At 49.8% G+C, this 24,936-nt stretch overlaps 2 protein-coding genes across 2 annotated transcripts in view; one reads left to right on the top strand and one right to left on the bottom strand.

Annotated features, from left to right (window-relative positions):
* Nucleotides 1-3,276, top strand: part of focad (focadhesin) — a 148,486-nt gene extending 145,210 nt beyond the window's left edge. The window contains exons 41-44 of the mRNA XM_056300322.1: nt 715-812; nt 1,157-1,408; nt 2,571-2,646; nt 2,912-3,276. Coding sequence (XP_056156297.1) covers nt 715-812; nt 1,157-1,408; nt 2,571-2,646; nt 2,912-2,985 — 500 coding nt within the window. The 3' untranslated portion in view covers nt 2,986-3,276. The remainder of the gene's footprint in view (nt 1-714; nt 813-1,156; nt 1,409-2,570; nt 2,647-2,911) is intronic.
* Nucleotides 3,277-3,380: 104 nt separating this feature from the next.
* hacd4 (3-hydroxyacyl-CoA dehydratase 4) lies at nt 3,381-7,030 on the bottom strand. The gene is made up of 7 exons (XM_056300323.1): nt 6,856-7,030; nt 6,514-6,620; nt 6,042-6,169; nt 5,835-5,947; nt 4,746-4,852; nt 3,849-3,977; nt 3,381-3,645 (listed from the first exon to the last, which is right to left on the bottom strand). Exons 1-7 carry the CDS (start codon nt 6,858-6,860, stop codon nt 3,563-3,565), a joined length of 672 nt encoding a protein of 223 aa, XP_056156298.1. The 5' UTR covers nt 6,861-7,030; the 3' UTR covers nt 3,381-3,562.
* Nucleotides 7,031-24,936: the final 17,906 nt, after the last annotated feature.

Genomic DNA, 24,936 nt, shown 5'->3' with positions numbered 1-24,936 from the left:
ATTTTCATTTTATTTCGTCATTATACAACTTAATTATATTTAACATGTTTAAGTAGATGTTCTTCTCTTGATGTTTTGAAGGGGGCGGCGCCCTAGCGCCCTCTACTGGCCAGCCGCCACTGCTAAAGACATGTAGGTCAGGTGAATCGGCCACACTAAATTGTCCCCAGGTGTGTGTGTGTGTGGGGAGGGGGGGGGGGCTGTGATGGCCTGGCGGCCTGTCCAGGGTGTCTCCCCACCTGCCGCCCAGTAACAGCACCCTCTACTGGCCAGCCGCCACTGCTAAAGACATGTAGGTCAGGTGAATCGGCCACACTAAATTGTCCCCAGGTGTGTGTGTGTGTGTGTGTGTGTGGGGGGGGGGCTGTGATGGCCTGGCGGCCTGTCCAGGGTGTCTCCCCACCTGCCGCCCAGTAACTGCTGGGCTAGGCTCCAGCATCCCCGCCAGCCTGGCAGCAGGATGAGCGGTTGGGGTAATGGACGGATGGACACCAGGTTAATGTGGTTAATTAGTTGTTAGAAAGGAAAACCAGTAGTGCACAGTACTGAGACCGCGCGTTTGAATCCAGCAGGGAGTACCTGAAGGCACCGTTGCATGGGCAGAGTCTGCACAGGGTGTGTGTGTGTCTGAGTCTGCAGGAGAGTCGTGGTGAATGTGAGTCAGATCTTCATGTGTACGCCCCTCCTGACTGGATGATGTGTTCCTTTTGCCAGGTATCGCCAGGCGGATGGAGTGGCTGCTGGAGCTGATGGGGCACATTCGAAATGTTGCTAACGGCACTTGCTCCGAAAAGTGTACAGACACCAAAACGGTACATATCTGATCCACATGTCAGTGTGTCTGTCTGTGTGTGTGTGTGTGTACACTATTGACACATACCACAGCTGGCAGCTCGTGTTCAGGGCTGTACTTTTCCACATGTAGGTGAAAGGACGATACACTCGAGGCACAACTCAGATGGGAGGGCTTGTCATTCCTGAGGTGCTGCAGATGTAGTCGAGCAGGGGGTGGGCGTGTGTACACCACACAGGGCAGATCACGTGCAGACACGTTCTAATGCACACAACTATGCGAGAGCTCAGCGGCAGTTATGTCTCAGACAACACCAGGACGGTCTGGATTGTTGAAGAGTTGGTGCTGTCTGTCCTCCCGCAGGCCACAGATTTCTTGTTCCAGGTGTTCGCCGCAGCTGTCGTGTCCTGGGCCGACCACTCCATGCCCCTCGTCCTCGGTGTTCGAGATCAGTGGATCCCTTGGCAGACCGGCTCGAAGCCCCCGACGTTAACGCACAGTCTGTATGGCGAGGAGCAGGTCACCGAGCACGCTCTGCCCCTGTGCATGCTGGGACTGCCCTATAGCCTGACACACCTGCTGGCCAAGGAGCCTTGGTGCAGTCAGTCACAGAAGGTGAGTGTGTTTCTGCCCTGCTGACTCTTCCTCGGCTAACCTCTCTTCATAGATGAATTCTTGTGGGTACTGGGACGTAGGGCCTGTTTAAGTAATGCCGGGTGCACACTACACCATGTTCAAGACTACAGAGATGCTGTACCACTAACACTACACACCGCTACACATCTTGAAAACCGGTTGTGCACACACTGCACAATCAATCACAAATGAGTTTTACAAATTGTAAGATCTTGCTCCTGGAGGGTGGATGACCTGCTCCTGAAACTCAGCTGGCTCAACAAAACACCCACATGGGGCGTCCGGGTAGCGTGGCGGTCTATTCCGTTGCCTACCAACACTGGAATCGCCGGTTCGAATCCCTGTGTTACCTCCGGCTTGGTCAGGCGTCCCTACAAACACAATTAGCTGTGTCTGCGGGTGGGGAGCCGGATGTGGGTATGGGTCCCGCTAGCGCCTCCTCTGGTCAGTTGGGGCGCCTGTTCAGGGGGGAGGGGGAACTGGGGGGAATAGCGTGATCCTCCCACACGCTATGTCCCCCTGGTGAAACTCCTCACTGTCAGGTGAAAAGAAGTGGCTGGTGACTCCACATGTATGGGAGGAGGCATGTGGTAGTCTGCAGCCCTCCAGGATCAGCAGAGGGGGTGGAGCAGAGACCGGGACGGCTCGGGACTGTAGGGACACCCGACCAAGCTGGAGGTAACACGGGGATTCGAACCGGTGATCCCTGTGTCGGTAGCAACGGAATAGACCACTATGCCACCCGGACGCCCCTTCTTTTAGTTTTTGAAGATGTTCTCGCCTCGTCCCTGGTTACCGCTGGTTCTCATTGGCTGTTGCAAATCACCAGCCTCAGATGGGCTGCAACATCTGAAGCCGAGAATTTTGAACAGGCTTGAAAATGCCGGGGCGTCCGGGGTCGGTCACGGACTCGGTAAGGACTCGTCTCTGAACTGCTCACCGTGCAGGAGCATCGGCCAGAGCGCCTGTCTGATTCCCATCCGAGGGGTTTTGTCCCAGATCTGTAAACATGGTCTGGGACAGGCAGAGTGGGGCTGAGCTGTGTGGCGTTCACCTGGAATACGTTGAAGCAAGAGAGTCAAAATATACGTGTGCACACCTGTCTGTCTGTCTTTCTGTCTGTCTGTCTTTCTGTTTCTAGTTTGTGGACTGGCTGCTTAGTATCACAGAAGCTTCTGCACAGGGTCTGTCAGCGACGTCCATCAACACTGCCAAAGGTGAGAAGCACACCTCAAACCAGAACCCACCTGTACTGCACTCGCCTGCATGAGCGGTGCCGTGTATTGTCAAAATCAGATAAAATTTGACCACAGAAAGGCAGAACAACTTCTGCCTCCTCGTCAAATTCACAGTAACGGTTGCCATGTGCTCCGGTCTGCAGACCTCAAATCAGTCATCCTCCCATCTTTACTGACAAAGCCAGAATATGAAACCGTGTTGGTGTCTTCTTTTCTTTTTCCCACCGATGGTGTTTGGTTGCAGCTGCCCTGTTGGCCCTGAAGTCCTCGGCATGGTGCAAGAAGAAGGCTGTGTGGACCAGAGCGTATGGCTGGTAACACGGCTCGACCGGCGCCACCGGAGAAGTTCTCCATCACCTCAGCATGTCCTCGCTCGCTTCCACGAGCTTGTTGGAAGTGCCCCGCCGTCAGCGGCTCCTCCTGCTGCTGCTGTGTGGAGCTGGTCGGGACCATGGATGAGGGAAGACCACCGGGGTCTCCTGAGAGCCAGGTCGCGGAGCACACGGCTCGTCGGACAGCATCACTCCTTGTTTTTCTTAGGCTTTACCCTCTCAGACAGGCTTCGGTGTCATCACAGTCAACACAATAAGTGTGTACTATGTCAGCACATGAGGTGTCCAGTAAACATGTATCACAAAACACTGCGTGGCTGCATTCACTTTGTCCCACACACACCAAGTGTCAAGGCGCAAAAAGAAACGACAACAGCGGTGTGCGACGTGCAGTACTGATCTTTATGACTTTAGGATTGCAGGTTTTCTTGCTTTTTACAACATGCTGGTGTTTCAGTGGCAAGCCTGAGGAGGCGCCGGAGACTACAAGAACCAGCCGGCGGAGTGACGGGAGGACCTGCCGGGGCTCCTCGGCTCTCCGGACGGCCGCTTGTGTTCCAGATTCACTTCCTTTTACTCTTCCTCTGCAGGCGGTCCAGCTGCAGCCTCCTCTCCTTCAGCAGCTGCCACACCGACACACTCGCCCCTGCAAACACACCACGCAGGCAGCAGGTCAGTGTGTCTCTGGCGTCTCAGGAACAACAACAATACATGCACCGTGGCCACGGCACCTGCTTCATAAGTCAGCAGTATGGATGGACTCAGGGCCGTCACTGGGACGGGTTTAACGTGTCCCGTCATGGGACACGTGGTATACACATAAAACACACGTGAGTTGTGTTGTCTCACCGACCACCAGGAGAGGCAGGTAGGCCTTCAGGACGGAGGCAAAGCTGCTGTGCACAGACACGGGTGCTGCGAGGGGGGTGGGCTGTGGGTCCGACTCGATGTAAAGCAGAGCCTCGTAAATGGTCATGGCTGGAAAAAACCCATTAAAAAATGTGTCACCCCACAAGTACACAACACAATACACAACACAGTACACAACAGGGCAGTTTTACTGTGTGCATGTCATCCTGACTTGTCAAAAGGCTGCAAGAGTGCTTATCTAATCCTGAGGCCTGTGTGTGTGTGTGTGTTTGTGTGTGTGTGTGTTGGAAACGTTGCAGTGGATTCATGCTGGGGTCACAACACTTGTGAGGTTTGGACATGTTTCCCTTGGTCATTTCCTGAGACTTTTTCAGCCACTCTGCTATGCCAGCATCACTTCCTGCACACTGGCACTGTGCTCTATGCAACACACAGCCCTAGACACATGACTACACAACACATGACTACACAACACCCTGTCAGTCAGGCCGGCTCGCCTTCGTGGCATGGGCAGAGTTTCTGACATGACTCCATATCAGTTTGGACTTTCACAAGATCTTCTCTAAGAAGCTGATTCATAGAAGTAGACCAGCGGTGGCTACCCACGTGTGTGCAGGTTGTCATGGCAGCCGGTCTCCACACCAGCTGATTTCACTGACACATTCTTCTTCTTTGGTTGAAGGTTGCTAATCGGTGAAATCAGCTGGTGTGGAGTCCGGCTGCAATGAAGACCCGCATACACATGGCTCCTCCCCATGGCACGTGGTTAGCCAGCCCTGAAGCTGGACCACAGCGAGCCTGTGAGCTGGTCGCACTGCCGTCCGCCTCAGCACCACAGGCCTGCTGTCCCGTCTGTAGATAACGTGACTTGTTTACCTTCTGTCACAACTGAGACCAGATAAATGGGGATCCACAACGTGTAGCGCATCCACAGCAGGCCGAATGACGGTGTGCTCATGACGCACAGCAGTTCATTGGGGTACCTGTCAGTAAAGAGGTGGTGGTTAAATTCCCACTAAAGCCTCAAAACTGGATTTTAGACATGACCATCACTGGGAATAAAGAACGTGTGTGTGATGAGGTTCTGGAGTGTAACTGATGCTGTTGATTCACAACCTGCAGAGCAAATGTGTCCACACTGGACAGACCAGCAGGTGTCTGTGTGGTCCACAGGGACACCTGCTGGTCTGTCCAGCACACGGTCGGTGGTCCACACGGTGTGGGTCTTAATATCTGCACACCATCTGCTGTGATGGTTGCTCACCTCGCAGGGCGCGAACAACAGAACATGGTTCGACTGAAGTGAAAAGTCACGCATGTGTAGTTTTAGAGATGTGCATATCTTAATAGATCTAGAATATTCCACAGGACGCATACCTTAATAGAGCTAGAATATTCCACAGCACGCGTAATTTAATAGATCTAGAATATTCCACAGGACACATACCTTAATAGATCTAGAATATTCCACAGGACGCGTAATTTAATAGATCTAGAATATTCCCAGGATGCATGCCTTAATAGATCTAGAATACTCCACAGGACGCGTACCTTAATAGATCTAGAATATTCCCATGATGCATACCTTAATAGATCTAGAATATTCCACAGGACGCGTAATTTAATAGATCTAGAATATTCCCAGGATGCATGCCTTAATAGATCTAGAATACTCCACAGGACGCGTACCTTAATAGATCTAGAATATTCCCATGATGCATACCTTAATAGATCTAGAATATTCCACAGGACGCGTAATTTAATAGATCTAGAATATTCCCATGATGCATGCCTTAATAGATCTAGAATACTCCACAGGACGCGTACCTTAATAGATCTAGAATACTCCACAGGACGCATACCTTAATAGATCTAGAATATTCCACAGGACGCATACCTTAATAGATCTAGAATATTCCACAAGACACAAGTTAATAGATCTAGAATATTCCACAGGACGCATACCTTAATAGATCTAGAATATTCCACAGGAAGAACTGCATGCACACAACAGGCTTGCTCTGGATTTCCTCCAGCAGGATGATAACTGTGAACAGCAGGAGGTTCCTCTCCATGACCTGGAGGACAGGGAGTCGACACTTCAGAAAGTGAGTGGAGTCGAGGGCTTGTTTAGTCCCAGTCTGAAGTGGTTGAAGAGACCGGGACACCTACTTGGACAAAGCGAGGCAGGAGCCGGCCTTTCTCTATCCCGTCTGCGATGTGGAACAGCTCCAGGATGGACAGCAGCTGACAGAGACTCATCACCACCCCCATGGAGAAGAACGTGTCTGCCAAGGAATCTGGAAGATTAAAAGTGGTCAACTACACAAGAACAGATGGCAGTTAAAGGAATGTGGTTGTAAAACTAGTGGACTAGAATTGTTACTGCGGGCTGCGCAGACGGATTTGTCCAGACTTGGACTAGTTACCATGGTGGTTTTAGCTGATGCTTGTATGCAAAGCTGATGTGTGAAGGCAGTCATAAGACTATCAGAGTGATGAGCCTGGTCGTGTTCTACACACGCAGACATATGTAGGGTTCCGGTGAAGGCTCGGCAGCCTGGGCTAGCCCGTAAACCGCATCCGGTCTCATCAGCTCCAACTTGGCCTGAACTGTCTGGGATTAGCTTGAACGCATACTCGCCTCGTCCAAACGTGAGGAACCTGGCCGTCATGTTGGCCAGGATCCACGTGTGGCCGCAGAACTGCAGGAGGTTGTAGATGAAGAGGTAGGCGAGCCTCAAGCTGAGCCTGCAAGACACGGTCCATACCGGATCACTGTTCAGACCCGTTCCTCCCCTCCGCAATACCAACTCCTCCGCCACCTCCGTTTCTGACTTGTGCAACTGAAGTGCTGGACTGATGCAACAGCGAACACGTAGCCGTCGCCTCCCTGCCAGGGTTCGGGTTCGGGCTCGCCCCGCTGTAAACAAGTGGGAGAGGAACCAAAGTTCGTCTACAAGCCGTCCTCAGAAGAGACACTCACCTCATCTTACATCAGCCCCGGACCATGAAAGCGCCGCGGCACCTTTCTTCTGGATCTCCTCACACGTCTCTCCCCGTCACCGAGAAGGAAGTGGGGGGACGTCCATTCGCTCCTGTCTGACGTCAAGGAGTTAGTTCGGCTGATGAGCTGAACTCCCGGGTCTCAAACCAGCGACCCGCCCTCTTTCACGGTTTCTGGCACAGCCACACCGCCATCCACTTTTCTCTCTGTGTGTGTGTGTGTGTGTGTGTGTGTGTGTGTGTGTGTGTGTGTGTGTGTGTGTGTGTGTAATTTATGTGTAACTCTAATAATCCATCTGTTTATCACTGTGTGTGTGTGTGTGTGTGTGTGTGTGTGTGTGTGTGTGTGTGTGTGTGTGTGTGTGTGTGTGTGTAACTCTAATAATCCATCTGTTTATCACTGTGTGTGTGGGGGGGGGGGGTCCAGTTTGAAGGACTCGGCTAAGAGGCGTTGTGGGGCTGGGGCGTAGGCAGAAACCACCGTGTGGGTGGGCACAGCGAAACCCAGGTGGGCCCGTCCTGGACCCCTCACACTTGCCACTAGAACGACCAGGGTTCGCTGCTCCCGCGGGTGTCCAGAGAAACACCCCGCCGGCACGTCACCGCGTTACACGTGTCACTAACTGACACCGACATGGACACGGTAACAACTTTAACACCGTCCCGTGCAGGGATAAGCAGACACGCTGGTCCCCCACTAGCGGGTCGGACGCTCTAGTCCACCGGTTAACGTTGTCGCTTGCGGAGCGGGAGACACGGGTTCCCAGACTGCCCCCCGAATTATAGCCACAATGCTATTTTTCAAGCAATGTAAGATGGCGGCTGTCCAGCGCGTGGGTGGTAGTCACGGTGCGTCTGAGAGCAGACATGTTGGACATGACGCCTGAAAAACAAGACGGGAAACACGTGTCGCTGCTCTGACCAACGCGCGAGGCCATACCACGTGACGTAAGAAAGAACTGAACGCTGTGAAGGACACGACGCCGCAACACACGTGACGTGACGCACACAATGACGTGCAAATTACGCGCGGTCATTTTGACCGCTCACGGTCGTTTTGGGTAGATCTTATAACTGTCTCATGCAACTGATCTAAACCCCATTTTGATGGAAACATGTGCAGTTTTGGGAGCATTGAGGGAGCGGTGGGTCTGTATCTCCCCCCCCCCCACAAAGTTATGAAACTTTGGAAACCCAGAGTGGCTGCTGGGATAGGCTCCAGCACCCCGCCACCCCGGCAGCAGGATAAGCGGTTCGGATGACGGATGGATGGAAACGGTCAGAATGACCGCTTTGGTCGTTCTAGTAGTGTTAAAGTTCCGGTCGTTGTTGCAAGTGTAGGTGCATGTCTATAACAGACAGAGTCGGGCTGTGTCTCTTAGTGACGTGTATTCACCGGCTGTGCCCATAACGCAACTGAGGCATGTTACACAAGGCAAGTATACATCAATCAGTGCCCCCAGGGGGCGCTGTTGGCTGCATAACATTACCCTACAACCTCTCCCTTCCTTTCGTAGAATACAATACCAAACCATATAATGGATAGTATTAGCCATTAGAACATTAGTGCTCATATCCCAATATTAAATAGTGCATCAAGAAGAAGAGACAGCAAGTCCATATCAACCAGAACCTTTGCAGAACAATAACAACAAAATGGCAGCGTCAGAACATCCACAAAACCACTGAAGAAGAACATTAGAAGTGAACATCACAGTTTTTGTTCTGGTTTTTTTTAATTTTTATTAAATGTCCACAGTCCAATATGTGTGTGAGTGTGTGTGTGTGTGTGTGTGTGTGTGTGTGTGTGTGTGTGTGTGTGAGTGTGTGTGTGTGTGTGTGTGAGTGAGTGTGAGTGTGTAGTGTGTGTGTGATGCACAGGGCGTGTGTGATGCGTCAGTGCAGTAATACTGGGTAGTAGTGCTTGTAGTTAGTGCATGCTGCATGCTACATGCTGCTTCTGCTTGCTACTCTCTGCTCTCAGCTCCTGCCGCCGGCTGGCCCTCTTTGTGGGGGTGAAAAGAGGAGCCGAGTGCGTAAGTCTCCCCTGCCGGTACATAGCCTCTCTACCGCCAAGACTCCTGCAGTGCCTCCTCGTGGCCACACATGGTAACTGGGTACCTTGCGGTCCCTGGCTAAACTGTAGGGGATCTCGGAGCTACAGTGGTCCCCAGAGGTCTAATGCGCAGGCCCATGTGAAGTGGATACGCCCTGGCATTGACCAACCACTGTCCCACTGCCTTGTGGGTAAGTGTAGGACGACAAAGGCTAGAGGAGCACACTCTGAGAGAAAAGCAACATGCACGGCGGCGCACGATAGGCGGTCCTCTGACAGACTGGAGCTCCGGCAGCCTCCTGCAGCTGTGGAAGAGTGCTGGTCGTCTTGGGCCCCCCTTGCCACCGGATCCCACCCTCTCACAGTGAAGAGGTGCTGCTGGGACATGCGCACCCCCAGCGGCACTGTAAATAATCTCTTTGCGCAGGTATCCACCTCTGCCTCGGTGAGACCAGCAACCAGAATATGGATCAAAGTCTGGCGGCGATGGGGTGTCTGGTGACGGGAGCAGGTATGAATGCACTGGAAGCTCCTAATCAGACCCCTGCACGCCAGCGGCACAGGGCTATTCATGGTCGCCAGCAGCTGGGCTTGAGTGGCAGCTGCTCTCGGCAGACCCCTGTGTGTCTGAGCGGCCCTATTTAGGAGCCACACTGCTCACCCCAACTGGGGAGGGGCCTAGAAAAGGTGGCCTAAACATTGCCCACTCAAAACATCCTGGATAGGCTACCGCACCTATCGGGACATTCCACTCTGCGGTCGAAATAAAAAAAAGAAAATAATTCCCTTTAAACTGGCAACATGGAACATAAGAACTCTGCTGGACGTTAATGCCGAAAGACCTCAGCGAAGGACTGCACTCATTGCAGCGGAACTCAATCGCTACAATATTGACATTGCTGCACTCAGCGAAACCAGGTTCCTGGATGAAGGCTCCCTGAAGGAGGACACCTACACCTTCTTCTGGAAGGGATACCCTGCAGGAGGACAACATCAGCATGGTGTGGGATTTGCAATAAAAACAGTCTCCTACCAAGACTCACTGAAACACCGATTGGCATAAGTGAAAGGCTCATGTCGCTCAGGATCCCTCTGGCCAAGAAACGTTATGCCACCCTCCTAGGTGCCTATGCACCAACACTGCCATCAGAGGATGACGTAAAGGACCGCTTCTATCAGTCACTAGATGAGGCTCTCCGTCATATACCCAAGGAGGACAAGATCTTTTTGCTGGGCGATTTCAATGCCAGAGTGGGGAAAGACAACAAGGTGTGGAGTGGTGTCATTGGTGAGCATGGCATTGGGAAAGTCAATGCAAATGGACTGCGCCTCCTAAGCCTCTGTGCTGAGCATGGCTTGACCATCACAAACACCCTCTTCCAATTAAAAAACAAGCACAAAACATCCTGGATGCACCCACGCTCCAAACATTGGCACCTATTGGACTACATCATTGTGAGACGTGCTGATACAAAAGACGTCTTACTCACTCGTGCAATGAGAGGTGCTGAGTGCTGGACAGGTCACCGGCTCATCATGACCAGGCTCCAGGTGGAGGTACGCCCTGCTGTTCGTCTCCAAAGGTCAGGAAAGAAGAGGCTTGACTGTACCCGGCTAGAAAAGGCTGAGGTCCAGAACAATCTCCGCCTCTCTCTGGCTGAAAACCTGGAAGACATTGAGCTTCTCTTGAGCACGGATGATTCCATTGACAGGAAATGGTCTTCCGTGAGCTCCAGACTCTACAAGGCAGCATCCCAATCCATCGGTTACAAGAGCAGAAAACACCAGGACTGGTTCAATGACAACACAGGCACAATAACTTCCATACTCAAAGGCATGCATAAAGCACACAGTGCTGTCCTCAACAATCCCACATCAGCTACACTCCGGCAACAATGGCAAGCATCCAGGAGAGAGGTGCAGTCAAAATTGCGTGCCCTGCAGAATGAGTGGTGGATATCGAAGGCAAATGAAATACAATCCCATGCCGATAGAAATGATATGCACAACTTTTATGATGCAGTGAAAACCATCTACGGCCCAAGAAACTGCTCTGTCTCCCCCCTGAAGTCTGATGATGGTACCACCCTCATAAAGGACCAGAAACTCATCACAAAAAGATGGGCAGAACATTTTGAGACTCTTCTGAACCAGCCCTCCCCAACAGATCCCTCGATCTTGGATGAACTACCTGTCCGCCCCACCATCCAAGACCTTGACCTTCCACCAACCTTTGAAGAGGTTCATTGTGCAGTTAGGTCGCTGAAAAATAACAAGACCCCTGGCCCTGACAGTATCCCTGCAGAGATTTTTAAACAGGGAGGCTACCTCTGCACCCGTGCACTTTTCCTGTTCATCTCACACGTATGGAAGAACGAAACTGTCCCTCAGCAGTGGAGGGATGCTAACATCATCTCCATATATAAAGGCAAAGGAGACAAGTCCCTCTGTTGCAACAGCCGTGGCATTTCACTACTGGCTGTTGCTGGAAAAGTCCTGGCCAAACTCATGTTACACAGGCTGGTAAAACACATCTCAGAGGAGCTGTTGCCTGAGTCACAGTGTGGGTTCAGGAGGAATAGGAGTACTGTGGACATGGTGTTCACAGCACGGCACCTCCAGGAGAAGTGTAGGGAGCAACACCAGGACCTCGTCATAGCCTTCATCCACCTGTCAAAGGCTTTCGACACAGTCAACAGGGACATCCTATGGAACATCCTCCTGAAGTTTGGCTGTCCACGAAAGTTTGTCAACATCCTTCAAAGATTTCACGTGGGGATGATGGCACGTGTGACCATTGGAGGCCAGGAATCTGAGCCCTTCAGGGTGTGCACCGGGGTACGTCAGGGGTGCATCCTTGCTCCAGTTCTCTTCAACATCTTCCTCCTGTGTGTGACATTGCTGCTCCACAAGGAAATCAGGAAGGACAGTGGGGTTACTGTGGACTTCAGACTAGATGGAAACCTATTTAACACCCGTAGGCTCCAAGCGGTCACAAAAATGACATGTGAGCACATCATGGAGTTACAGTACGCAGATGACTGTGCAGTTGTGGCCCATACATCCGAGGCACTACAAGCTACCCTTGCAGCTGCTGCAAGGGCGTATGGTAGGCTGGGTCTCTCTATAAATGTGACAAAGACTGAAGTAGTAAGCCAGTGGGCATCTACTCCTCCATCTCATTCACCAACCTTCAACATCTCCGACAAACCACTTGCAACAGTGGAATCCTTCAAATACCTGGGCAGCTTCCTCTCTGACGACTGCAGCATCGACAGGGAGATGCAAAACCGGATTAAACAAGCGTCATCCTCTTTTGGCAGACTTAGGAGAAGGGTCTTTCAAAACAAAGACCTCAACCTCCTAACCAAAATATCCGTCTACTTGGCAGTTGTCATCATGACTCTCCTCTACAGCTGTGAGGCGTGGACCCTGTACAGCCACCACCTCAGGATGCTTGAGGCCTTCCACATCAGATGCCTACAATGCATCCTGAGGATAACCTGGTGTGACCGAGTGTCCCATACTGAAATACTCCGCAAGACCAACTGCATCAGCATGGAGGCTACCGTCACCCAGCACCAACTTCGATGGCACGTCATCAGGATGCCAAAGGAGCGCTTACCGTGTAAAGTGCTGTATGGCAAGCTACATCTTGGCCGCCGCTTGGCAGGGGGCCAGAAAAAACGGTACAAAGACCAGCTGAAGACCATCATAAAAAAGTGCGGCCTGAACCCGAGCCAGCTGGAAGACGCTGCCGCCCAACGCTCCATCTGGCGGCAGCTCTGTCAACAAGGGGTGTAAAACCTCGAGAAGGACCGCGGTGATCGACGGACCAGAAAACGTCTGAAGAGACATGAAGCCAGTACCACACCTACACCCCCAGTCAGTGATTTCACCTGTTCTGTCTGCGGCAGACATTGTGGATCGCGGATAGGGCTTTACAGCCATAAGAAGACTCACAAGTGACAGAGGCAGGATTGTCATCATCGGACACGACGGACAACCTAAAGCAAGCAAGAAGTGTGAGTGTGTGTGTGTGTGAGTGTGAGTGTGAGTGTGAGTGTGTGAGTGTGTGTGTGAGTGTGTGTATGTGTGTGTATCTCAGTACAGTGTATGACCTGGAGGTCAAGTCTTTCTGGAGGCTTAATCTTCCTCCCGCTCCGGGAGAAGGCCTGGCCCTGTAACTCATGGCATGGTGTGGTCACAGCCTGTGGGGGAGATGACGGCGACCTCGGGGCTGACGACTTCCTCCATGCTGCCCCCGCCCACATGGCCCCTTCAGCTGTACCCACACCCACAGGCTGCTCCGGTGGCCGTTCTGTGTGGGCTGACGGCTGTGGAGGGGCGCCCTCTGCTGGTCGGAGATCAACCCTGTTGGGACGATACGTGGTCCCCTCCACGTTGACGAGATAGGACCGCGGCCCCACCTGCTGCAGCATACTCCTCTCCTCCATCGGCCCGTCCTGTCACCCGGGAGTGGTTTCATCCTGACAGGCTGGCCGACGTTTAGCTCTGGCAGATCCCTCACAGTTCTGTCATATGTCAGCTTCACTGCCTGATGCTTCACCCTCAGCTTGTCTGTGACCCCAGTGATGACCTGAGGTGCTAGCAGCTGGTCGGCCACAGGGAGAAGAGTTCTCAGCCTCTGTGACATCAGCCGTTGTGCTGGGCTGCAGCGCATGCCCTCAGTGGGCGTGTTTCTCCAGTGTAGAAAAGCCTTCCAGGGGTCTTCGTCAGCCCGGTCTGCTTTTCTGCATAGGCCTTTCACAATCTTCACTGCAGACTCTGCTTTGCCGTTAGCTTTTGGGTGTCTCGGGGAGCACATGACACGTTCGAAGCCCCACTCCCTCGCAAACGCCCGAAACTCTCCACAATCAAACTGACCTCCACAGTCGGAAATGACCCGGTCAGGGATACCGTACCGTGCAAACTGCGCCTTGCACCTTCGGATGGTCGTTTCTGCCAACAGGTCTGGGAGTAGATCAATCTCCCAGAAGTCTGAATAGTGATCCACCATGAGCAGGAAGTCCTGCCTTGCGTAGCTGAACAAGTCCATGCTCACCAGCTGCCAGGGACGTGTGGGGAGCGGGTGTGACATCATAGTCTCTTTCTGTTGCTCGTGTGCATACTCGTTACACACTGAGCACTGCTGCACATAGTCTTTGATTCCCCCCTGCATATTTGGCCAGTAGAGAGTATCCCGGGCCTGTCTATAACAAGCCTCACCCCCCACGTGGTTCTACTGGATCCGTCTCAGCATCTCAGGACGGATAGCTTTCGGAATGATGACACGCTGGCTCCTAAAAAGCACACCGTCCTGTGGGCTTATTTCATCTCTGATGGCCCAGTATTCTCTGACGGCTATGGGGCTCTCCTCTTTGTGTTCTGGCCATCCCTCCAGCACGACCGACTTGAGTGTTTGAAGACACACATCCTCCTCTGTGTGTTTTCGAATCTGTGCGAGGCGTTGGCTGGTGACGTTTAGATAGTCTGCCTGCTGAATGGCTGCCGTGTTGTACTGCACCTGCTGCATGCTGCAGACCATTTCACGTCTGTACTGAGTGTCCGTTCTCTGTGGCGGGGTGGTGGCTCTGCTGAGCGTGTCACTGATGTACATTTCAGGGCCTGGCTTGTACATCACCGTGAGGGAGTAGTTCTGAAGTGTGAGGAGCAGGCTTTGAAGGCGCTTTGGTGCACTGAGAAGGGGCTTAGTGAAGATTGACACCAGCGGGCGGTGGTCGGTCTCTGCAGTCACATCACCCCTCCCATATAGGTAGTAGTGGAAGCGTTGACAAGCGAATACGATGCTCAGGCACTCCTTCTCAATCTGTGCATAGTTTTGCTCCGTCTGGTTCAGCGGGCGGGAGGTGAACGCGACCGGCTGTCCCCCCTGAAGCAGGCAGCAGCCCAAACCGGTCTGGCTGGAGTCGCTCTGTATGGTGACTGGCTTGCTGACATCATAGTAATGTAGTACTGGCACCGCCGTGACCAGCGTCTTGATTTCCTTCATAGCAGCATCATGTTTGGGCAACCAGTGCCACAGCACACCTTTGTCCAGCAACCTTCTCAGCGGTTCACACACCTCTGACATGTCTGGCATGTCCAGGACTGCCCTGACCTTCTCGGGATCAGCTTTGAGGCCCTCCGCCGACAGTATGTGGCCGTGGAAGCGGACCTCCCTCACACGAAACTGCAGCTTTTTTATGCTCAGCCTGAGCTTCACTTCCCTGCATCTGTCCATCAGAGCAATGAGGTTTGCGTCGTGGTTGCGAACGGCCTCCTCCTCCGTGTCCCCACAGCCGACTATGAGGATGTCATCGGCTATGGGCTCGATTCCTTTCAAACCGGCCAGCAGCTCATGTTGTTTCCTCTGGTACAGCTCTGGTGCGACTGACACGCCAAAAGGGAGCTTCAGCCATCGCTTTCTACCCCACGGCGTCCAGAACGTTGTCATCAGGCTGCTCTCCTCATCAAGGTGACACTGCGAGAATGCGTCGTGCACATCCACCAGGGTGAAGATACGTGCCTTAGGCAGCTTGTACAGCACCTCATCTAAAGTGGGCATGAGGTAATGGGACCTTTTCAGGGCTCGGTTAAGTGGCTTGGGGTCGATGCAAAGCCTCAATTTGTCCGGCTTCTTCACTATGACCAGATTGCTAATCCAGTCTGTGGGCTGAGTGACTGTGGTTAAGTGTCCATCCTTTTCATATTGGTCCAGCTGCGCCTTAACAGCTGCCTTGAGGGCCACCGGGACATTTCTTGGTGCACACTGGACAGGGGCCACAGTGCTATCCAACTCGAAGTGAACATCACCCGGCAGTGACTCGACTGGGCTGGTGAACGCGTCATTGTAAGTGTTAATGAGACAGCCTTTGGTTAGCTCACCTGTCTTGCAGTGCTCCACTTTATTCAGCTCTTCGGGAATGGTGAAGCGTATCAAGCCAAGTCTCTCGCATGTCTCCCCTGAAAGCAAGGGCTTCTGGCTGGTGCGCACAACCTCAAAGTCCAGTGTGTGCGTCTTGCCCCTGATGACACACTGTGTGATTGTACACGCCCATTGAGCTCATCCACTCACTGTTGTAGAGTCTCAGCCTGGAGAGACTTTTCTGAAGAGGCACTCTAGGCGCCAGTCTCATCTTGTCTTTCAAGCTCATCACGTTGCAGGTGGCTCCAGAGTCAAGCTGGCACCTCTGGACCCCTCTGTGCAGTGGCAGCTTTACAAACCACTTCTTCCTTTGAGTGTTCACAGCCCCCACGCTCTCAGCCGTGTACACATCCCTCTCATCGCGGTCGCTGCCCACTGGCTCCCCCTATCGGCGGGTCATCCACAGCGTTCAACTGACGTTCTTGCTGGCTTCTTTTCATGCATACTTTGGCAAAGTGATTAGCAGTGCCACACAAGCGACATGACTTTCCAAATGCGGGGCACAGGTCTCGCCCCCGTCTGTGCGGTGTGCCACAGTACTTGCATTCACCTGTGCCTCTCTGTGGCTGTGCAGATGTGTTGGTGGGCTCGGATGGCCTGCTGGTAGGTCTCCGTCCTGGTCGCTGTCCATGTGCTACATCGATGCTCTCCGCAGGCACAGAGCTGCTAAGTGACAGGGATTTTAACTTATTGTCCTTTTCTCTCAGCATGCGTCGTCTGGCGCCCTCATCAGTTGTTCCCAGAACAAGCCTGTCCCTTATGACCTCGTCTCTTATAGCTCCATATTCACACGTGGCAGCCTTTTCTCTCAGTCTCGTGACAAAAGCCTCCACGGGTTCTCCTTCCTCTTGTTTAAGGTTGCCCAAAACATACCTCTCAAAGATGATGTTTCTGGTAGGTGTGAAGTATTATTCCCCCAGCTTGTCGAGTATCGCTCCCGCGTCTTTCTGCTCTTCCGCTGCGAGTCCCAGGTTGTGCAGGTAAACATCGAGGCTTCCTTCCCCATTAGCCTCCGGAGCGTCGCTGCCTGCACCGGCTTCTCTGCCTTGTCGATCCCGGTCGCAAGCACATAATCCTCAGACTCTGATGGAAAGCTAGCCCCGTTGCTGTGAAGATCCCCAGTCATCTTCATGGGCTCCGGCGGCGGAATATTGGAAGCCATCGTCTTGCTAATGTAACCGGGTATTTTCTTGCCCGGTGCGGGATTCGATACTGGGTGTACTGCAACAGGCGACATCACTAACCGCTCGGCTAAAGGGTCAGACCCGCTAGCTAGGGGCTAACGTGTCTTATTAGTAGTTTACACGAATGCTAGCAGGCTAACTGAAACTTCTAGCTATGCTTAGTAAAACAAATAAACGCACACTGTTCAAGCAACAGGCAACGTAAGACTCACTTTGGGCTCCAATACAGCTTCTGACACCATGTTGCAAGTGTAGGTGCATATACATAACAGACAGAGTCGGGCTGTGTCGCTTAGTAACGTGTATTCACCGGCTGCGCCCATAACAGAACTGAGGCATGTTACATAGGGCAAGTATACATAAATCAGTGCCCCAGGGGGCGCTGTTGGCTGCATAACATTACCCTATAACAGTGGTTCTCAACCTTTTTGGGGTGCTGGACCCCCTGCGTATTTTTGATCTACCCTGAGGACCCCCTCCACCTGATCTTGGGGGAGGGGGTTGCAATTTGATAGAAACAGTAGAAACTGCATTTTAAATTGCATTATAGCATTTATTCCCTCTTTGGGGCAAAAATAAGAGCTTTCAGTTGTAACTTAGATACAGTTAACAAAACAGAATTCTTATGCAGTAACTTTCAGATATATGTAACTAAACAGAATTCTTATGCAGTAACTTTCAGATATATGTAACAAAACAGAATATGTATTCAGTAACTTTCAGATATATGTAACAACAGAATATGTATTCAGTAACTTTCAGATATATGTAACAAAACAGAATATGTATTCAGTAACTTTCAGATATATGTAACAACACAAAATATGTATTCAGTAACTTTCAGATATATGTAACAAAACAGAATATGTATGCAGTAACTTTGAGATATATGTAAAAAAACAGAATATGTATTCAGTAACTTTCAGATATATGTAACAACACAGAATATGTATTCAGTAACTTTCAGATATATGTAACAACACAGAATATGTATTCAGTAACTTTCAGATATATGTAACAAAACAGAATATGTATTCAGTAACTTTCAGATATATGTAACAACACAGAATATGTATTCAGTAACTTTCAGATATATGTAACAACACAGAATATGTATTCAGTAACTTTCAGATATATGTAACAACACAGAATATGTATTCAGTAACTTTCAGATATATGTAACAAAACAGAATATGTATTCAGTAACTTTCAGATATATGTAACAAAACAGAATATGTATTCAGTAACTTTCAGATATATGTAACAAAACAGAATATGTATTCAGTAACTTTCAGATATATGTAACAAAACAGAATATGTATTCAGTAACTTTCAGATATATGTAACAAAACAGAATATGTATTCAGTAACTTTCAGATATATGTAACAAAACAGAATATGTATTCAGTAACTTTCAGATATATGTAACAAAACAGAATATGTATTCAGTAACTTTCAGATATATGTAACAACACAGAATATGTATTCAGTAACTTTCAGATATATGTAACAACACAGAATATGTATTCAGTAACTTTCAGATATATGTAACAAAACAGAATATGTATTCAGTAACTTTCAGATATATGTAACAAAACAGAATATGTATTCAGTAACTTTGAGATATATGTAACAACACAGAATATGTATTCAGTAACTTTCAGATATATGTAACAACACAGAATATGTATTCAGTAACTTTCAGATATATGTAACAAAACAGAATATGTATTCAGTAACTTTCAGATATATGTAACAACACAGAATATGTATTCAGTAACTTTCAGATATATGTAACAAAACAGAATATGTATTCAGTAACTTTCAGATATATGTAACAAAACAGAATATGTGTTCAGTAACTTTCAGATATATGTAACAACACAGAATATGTATTCAGTAACTTTCAGATATATGTAACAAAACAGAATATGTATTCAGTAACTTTCAGATATATGTAACAACACAGAATATGTATTCAGTAACTTTCAGATATATGTAACAAAACAGAATATGTATTCAGTAACTTTCAGATATATGTAACAACACAGAATTCTTATGCAGTAACTTTCAGATATATGTAACAAAACAGAATTTTTATGCAGTAACTTTTAACAATGCAAACGGGAGCGAGATCTCTTATTAAAACACAATAAATTACACTTGTGAAACAGATGTAATTAGAGAAAAAAGTCCCGTTACCCTTTATAGTTTAGGTAGATAAAGGTCTCAGTCACATTTGATTAAAATAATCCTATTTCTATAAATGTCACAGGATCTTTTTTTTAAAGATATTTTATTTTCACGGACCCCTTGCAATTACACAACGGACCACTAGGGGTCCGCGGACCCCCGGTTGAGAAACACTGCACAACAGTCGTTGTTTGGGTCTGTTTCAATATTTATTTTCTGTTCTTTTTTACATGTCACGTGCTATAGGCCTCGTTGCGTTGGTTAGATTGTCAACACGTGGTTTCCGTTTTGTTTTTCAGGTCATATTTTCACTTTTTAGATTTTGCTATTCAAGTTCGACCACGTCTCTCTGAAGTTCATCCATCCATTATCCGAAGCGTGTATCCTGCTGCCAGGGTCGCGGGATGCTGCAGCCTATCCCAGCAGCCACTGGGCGGCAGGCGGGGAGACTCCCTGCAGGCCGCCAGGCCCCCACGGGGCCTCTGAAACTCAAAGGGTTTAAAACTAGTGTGGCCCCTGGGGGTCGCTAGTGTTCCAACCACTGCTACAGTGACAACGCCGCTCCCGACTACAGGGCGGGAGACCCGGAGAAAGTGTACAGGTGCGTGTTCAGTTTGAATGAACAGACCAAAGGTTTCAAAAGACACACAGAAGTATAGGGGTCCCCAGCCCCTGGGGACCCCTATACTTCTGCTCAGATTTTTATTTTTATCTATTTATCTATTTATTTATTTTATTGTTCCGTTGGTAAAAGTGGTACTGCAGCCTACACCGTAACAGGTTCTACAAAACCCTTTGGAGGCCTGGTGCAGAACTTCGCACTTACCCCAGATGCAAACAACGACGCATGTCAACCAGTTGGTGGCGCTATTTTGAAGGTCAACGCGTTTTGGCGTGTAACTCCCAAACCGTACATCGGACATTCAAAAACCTTACATGCACAGATTCACTGAGCATAGCTGAGTCACGTGGTATAGGCCACACCCATTTCTGCTGTAATTTCATTTCGCAAATTTGCGAAAATAGCCGAAACTACTTGTTCGAACTCCTCCTAGGCCGTGCGTTCGATTTACACGAAACGTGGCACACATCATCTACAGTCACTCAAGGCAAAAAGTTATCGAAAGAATTTTGATCCGTTGCTCGGTTTTGATTTGACAGATCAATGAACCTTGACTGAAAAACGGTGATTTTCCATGACGGTGCCATAACTCATCAATGCATTGACATATCAACTTGAAATTGTAGACGTATGTCACGTATTGTCAAAAGATCCTAACCCATGAAGTGAGATTCTTTTGTCCAGTAGGGGGCGCTATAAATTGGAGAAGTTTATATCTCATAATTGGCACCATGGATTTGGATGAAATTTGGGGTGCACAATCTAGGATCATACTGGAGTTGATACATGCAATTTGGTCATGATTGAAAAATTGGGCGTGGCTTATGACAAAAAATGTAAATTTCCCCTGAGAAACTTCAAAAATGCCCCTAAATGTCCCCCAAATCCCCTGCACATCCTACAGAGCTGAGATGTTGTGAGCAGATCCAGTAAGTGATGCCAACACTTTGCTGCACTGCAACATAGGGTCAATTCAGGAGTCCGTCACTCTATATTTTTCAAAATATGAAAATCATAAAACATAAACATTTCTGCACAGATTCATTCAATTGCTACCAAAACCGCCACAGACATTCTGGAGAACGAACGTATCAAGTGGGTCAAAGGTCATTCTAATCGGTCAAAACATGCATCCACAGCAATGTACAATATATGCCTGTACAGTGTACAATATATACCTAATATTTTTTATTTTCAAACATATTTGATCAAACTATTCCAAAATATTTGACAGGACACGTGACACTACCAGCATGACGTGTGAATGTGTTCAGATGTTTATCAGCGACGGTTTTTGTGTTATAAGCGTTTAAATTATAAGGGACAACATGCAGCTCTTTAGCAGCAGCTATGCTATTGGTTCAAGGTGGCGGATCTTGTTCACAGCAACTCCGATTAACACGAAACTTGGTCCACCAATAAGTCATGACGCCCTGAGGTTCTGTGCATTATTTACTGTTAATTGGCCACCAGGTGGCGCTATGCTGCAAACTCATGAAATGCACTAAAATTATACACTCACCGGCCACTTTATTACGCACACCTGTCCAACTGCTCGTTAACGCAAATTTCTAATCAGCCAATCACATGGCAGCAACTCAATGCATTTAGGCATGTAGACATGGTCAAGACGATCTGCTGCAGTTCAAACCGAGCATCAGAATGGGGAAGAAAGGTGATTTAAGTGACTTTGAACGTGGCATGGTTGTTGGTGCCAGACGGGCTGGTCTGAGTATTTCAGAAACTGCTGATCTACTGGGATTTTCACGCACAACCATCTCTAGGGTTTACAGAGAATGGTCCGAAAAAGAGAAAATATCCAGTGAACTTTATACAAACTTAAGGGGACGGTGTTACTACAATTAACCCTGACTGTTCCCACTGCCCACATTCGCCCCCCACCCCCAAATGCATCGGCGCCCTGACGATGGACTAACCAAAAGTAACCATAACGGGCCTGTGATGCAGTCTCCTAGTGTGGGGCTAGCAACCACCTAAACTCTCCCCTTGTGCTGGTGAACCATGGGTCATTTACCGGTATGGCAACCGATGAGGGTTAGAATGGAAACCAGCTGTACTTCTAGAACTGTGGCGCAGGGCAGGGGCAGGTGGTGATGCCTCCGGTGAGCCTTCACTTGCATCTGGGCCACTTTCTGGGCATGGTACCGGGCTTACAGGGTCCTGTGCGTCCCCACGATTCTCATTTTCCAGGGTCTACACCTCTGATTCCATCCTCTTATCATCTTCAATGACCAGCATCATAGACTTGTCTGAGTAACTTGTGATGGATGCAGCAGGGCCAGCGTCTTCAATCTGGTGAGATGGGTTTACTGGCTGAACCTCTAGTTCTTCTCTTCGCAGAGCACTCCAAAACTCAGTCCGGCGTACCCTGCGAGTGGGGCCGTCTTGGTGGATAGGGGCGATGGTGTAAACTGCTCCCCTGTCTTGAGGTCGACTCACCACCCTATAGAGACAGGGGTGTCATAGGTCTTGTTTCTCTCTCGTACCTGGTGGTTCCTCAAGTACACAAGTTGTCCTTCTTCTAGGCCAGGATCTGTGACTTGTCAGTTATGGTTCTGATTCTGCTACTCAGCCTTGGCGTCCAGTTGCTGACAAACGTGCTCATGTACCACCCGTAAGGATTCCTGGTGCTGTCGTACCCAATCCTCAGTGGTCTTCTCACCCGGATCTTCTTGGTTAGTACCGAGAAGGAAATCTACCGGAAGCTGGGGTTCGCGGCCAAACACCTAGTATGGGGCCAAGCCAGTGGTATGATGGGCAGTGGTGTTATACGAGTACGTTACCTGGGGCAAGTACTGGGGCCAGCATTTCTTTCTGTCTGGTGGTATGGTGCGCAAGAGGTCATGGAGCGTACGGTTGAACCTCTTGCATTGCCCATTACCTTCAGGGTGGTATGGAGTAGTTCTGGTTTTCTTCATACCATAGATGTCACACAGCTGTTTTATGATCTTGTTCTCAAAGTTCTGGCCTTGGTCTGAGTGGATACGGCCTGGAACGCCAAACAAGTAAAACCATTGTTTCACCAGCACATCTGCCATGGTGCTGGCTCGCTGATCTCTTGTTGGTATAGCCTGTGTGAACTTTGAGAAGACATCAGTAAGCACCAGAACATTTTCCCTCCCATCACTAGCTGGTTGTAGCCATGTAAAATCTATTGCTAGGATCTCATTGGGTCTAGATGCCTGTAGGCTTCCCCGGTAGGCACGTACTCTAGGGCCTTCTTTTGCCAGGATACACCTCTCACACTCACGACACTATTTCTCTACATCTTTTGACATGTTTGGCCAATAACTACTATCATGGGTGAGTTGCAAGGTGCGGTCTACGCCCTGATGTCCGTGGCCATCATGCCACTTTCTCTCTGGGGCATCGAGGAAGTATAATTTGGGATACTTCTCTGCCGCCGCCTGAAGGGTAGATCATGCAATACAACACGCCTTCTCTTTCCACCAGGCGCCCCCACTGGCGAACCAACTCTTTGCTCTCTTGGCTCAACTGTAAACGTTCATCCCGGTCGTTCCAGGGATTCGTCTCTCCCTCCAATACTTCCACACTGGACCAATGGTAGGGTCTTGGATCTGCAAGGAAGACAACTCTTGTTGTGAATAACCAGGCAAGGCAGCAACCTCCTGAATGTAGGTTTCTTGGAGGGTTGGGGAGCACGCAGGTGGGGAGTGGCCTAAGGCTCAGGGGAGAGCCGTCCAAGATGTGAACCGATCGATGTATTGTCTAGACAATGCGTCCGTATTACCGTTAGTACGACCTGGGCGGTATTCCAGGGTGTAGTCAAAAGAAGCCAGTTGGGAAACCCACCGCTGTTCCAATGCTCCCAACTTAGCAGTTTGAAGATGGCACAGGGGGTTGTTGTCTGTATAAACAATGACTTTGTTGCCTAAAAGGTATTCTCTAAACTTTTCTATCATGGCCCATTTAAGAGCTAGAAATTCCAGCTCCATGGAGCTGTAGTTCTCCATGTTTTTCTCTGTAGGTTTGAGGCTTCGACTGGCGAAGGCTATGGGTCTACGTTTACCCCCCATGATCTTGAGAGAGTACTGCTCCGAGCCCACCATGGCTCGCATCGACCTCGACAACGAAACGTTTTTTTAAAGTTTGCATATGCTAGGACTGGGACTGTGATCAGGCCTTCCCTCAGAGCAAGAAAAGCCTGTTCGCAGTGGTCATCCCAGGCTGGGGATGACCACTTTTTATGGAGCAACAGATGGTCCAAACTCCAAGCAGTTGCACATTTTGGGGGTTTATAGATTGTGCAGAATGTTCTGTTGAATTTCTGTGTCCGTCTGTGGTATGCTTCAGCTTTGGTAACTAAGGGTAATATCCCGGAGGGGGGGGCAGGCTCGGTGTGTGGGAGTGGCGCAGCCCACCAGGTGGGGTGGGCTGGGGGATTACCGGGGTCAGAGGGCATTTTTGGGCATGGTCAAGCTGTGTGTAGAGAGGACATGCCAGAGCTTGAGAGGAGGTCACATTACATGGCTGGCATGGCTCGGAGCAGGGTTTGAGCCCGCAAACTGGGACAGGCGTCTGTCACTTACACTGTAAAACTTTACACTATACAACCTTACACTGTAAAACTTTACACTGTAAAACCTTACACTGTAAAACTTAACTTTACACTGTAGAGGAGCTCAATCAGGAGTCGTGACAACTTTCTCTTTCGGCCCATGGACTGCGTCGAAGACCCGCCGCCTCCAAGCAGTCGGAACGACGGGTCGGGGCTGACCCGTAGAGATGTCGCACAGGAGCGTGGCGCCGGCGTCCTCGAAAGCCACATCCTCCAACTGCAGCCCTGTGACGGTGGTCCTGCATGCCTGCACTCCTGAGTCGGTGGCCTGGTCAGCCGCCATCTGGCTGTAGTCGAGTCCCACATGGGCGGCACCAGCGACCGGGTTGGACTGGACTGGGAAGTCCAACCCGGTCGGAAGCAAGCAGGCTTTAGCCCATCTTACATAGTGAGCAGCCTAAGAATATAGGACATAAATCTGACTGATGAATCAGGAATCATACTTGTGTTGTCCTGTAAGAATATAGGACATGAATCT

The sequence above is a fragment of the Lampris incognitus genome, chromosome 20 (assembly GCF_029633865.1).
Source record: "Lampris incognitus isolate fLamInc1 chromosome 20, fLamInc1.hap2, whole genome shotgun sequence".
Lineage (NCBI taxonomy): Eukaryota > Metazoa > Chordata > Actinopteri > Lampriformes > Lampridae > Lampris > Lampris incognitus.
Note: the sequence above shows the minus strand (reverse complement) of the source record. Positions and strands in the feature narration are given on the sequence as shown.

Excerpts from the sequence above, each read along its gene's own strand:
- hacd4 (XM_056300323.1), bottom strand. Across the intron at positions 4,853-5,834 it reads AATATTCTAGATCTATTAAG|GTACCCCAATGAACTGCTGT; the intron begins GTATGCGTCCTG and ends CTTTACTGACAG. Across the intron at positions 3,978-4,745 it reads GGTCTCAGTTGTGACAGAAG|CCATGACCATTTACGAGGCT; the intron begins GTAAACAAGTCA and ends GGTTTTTTCCAG.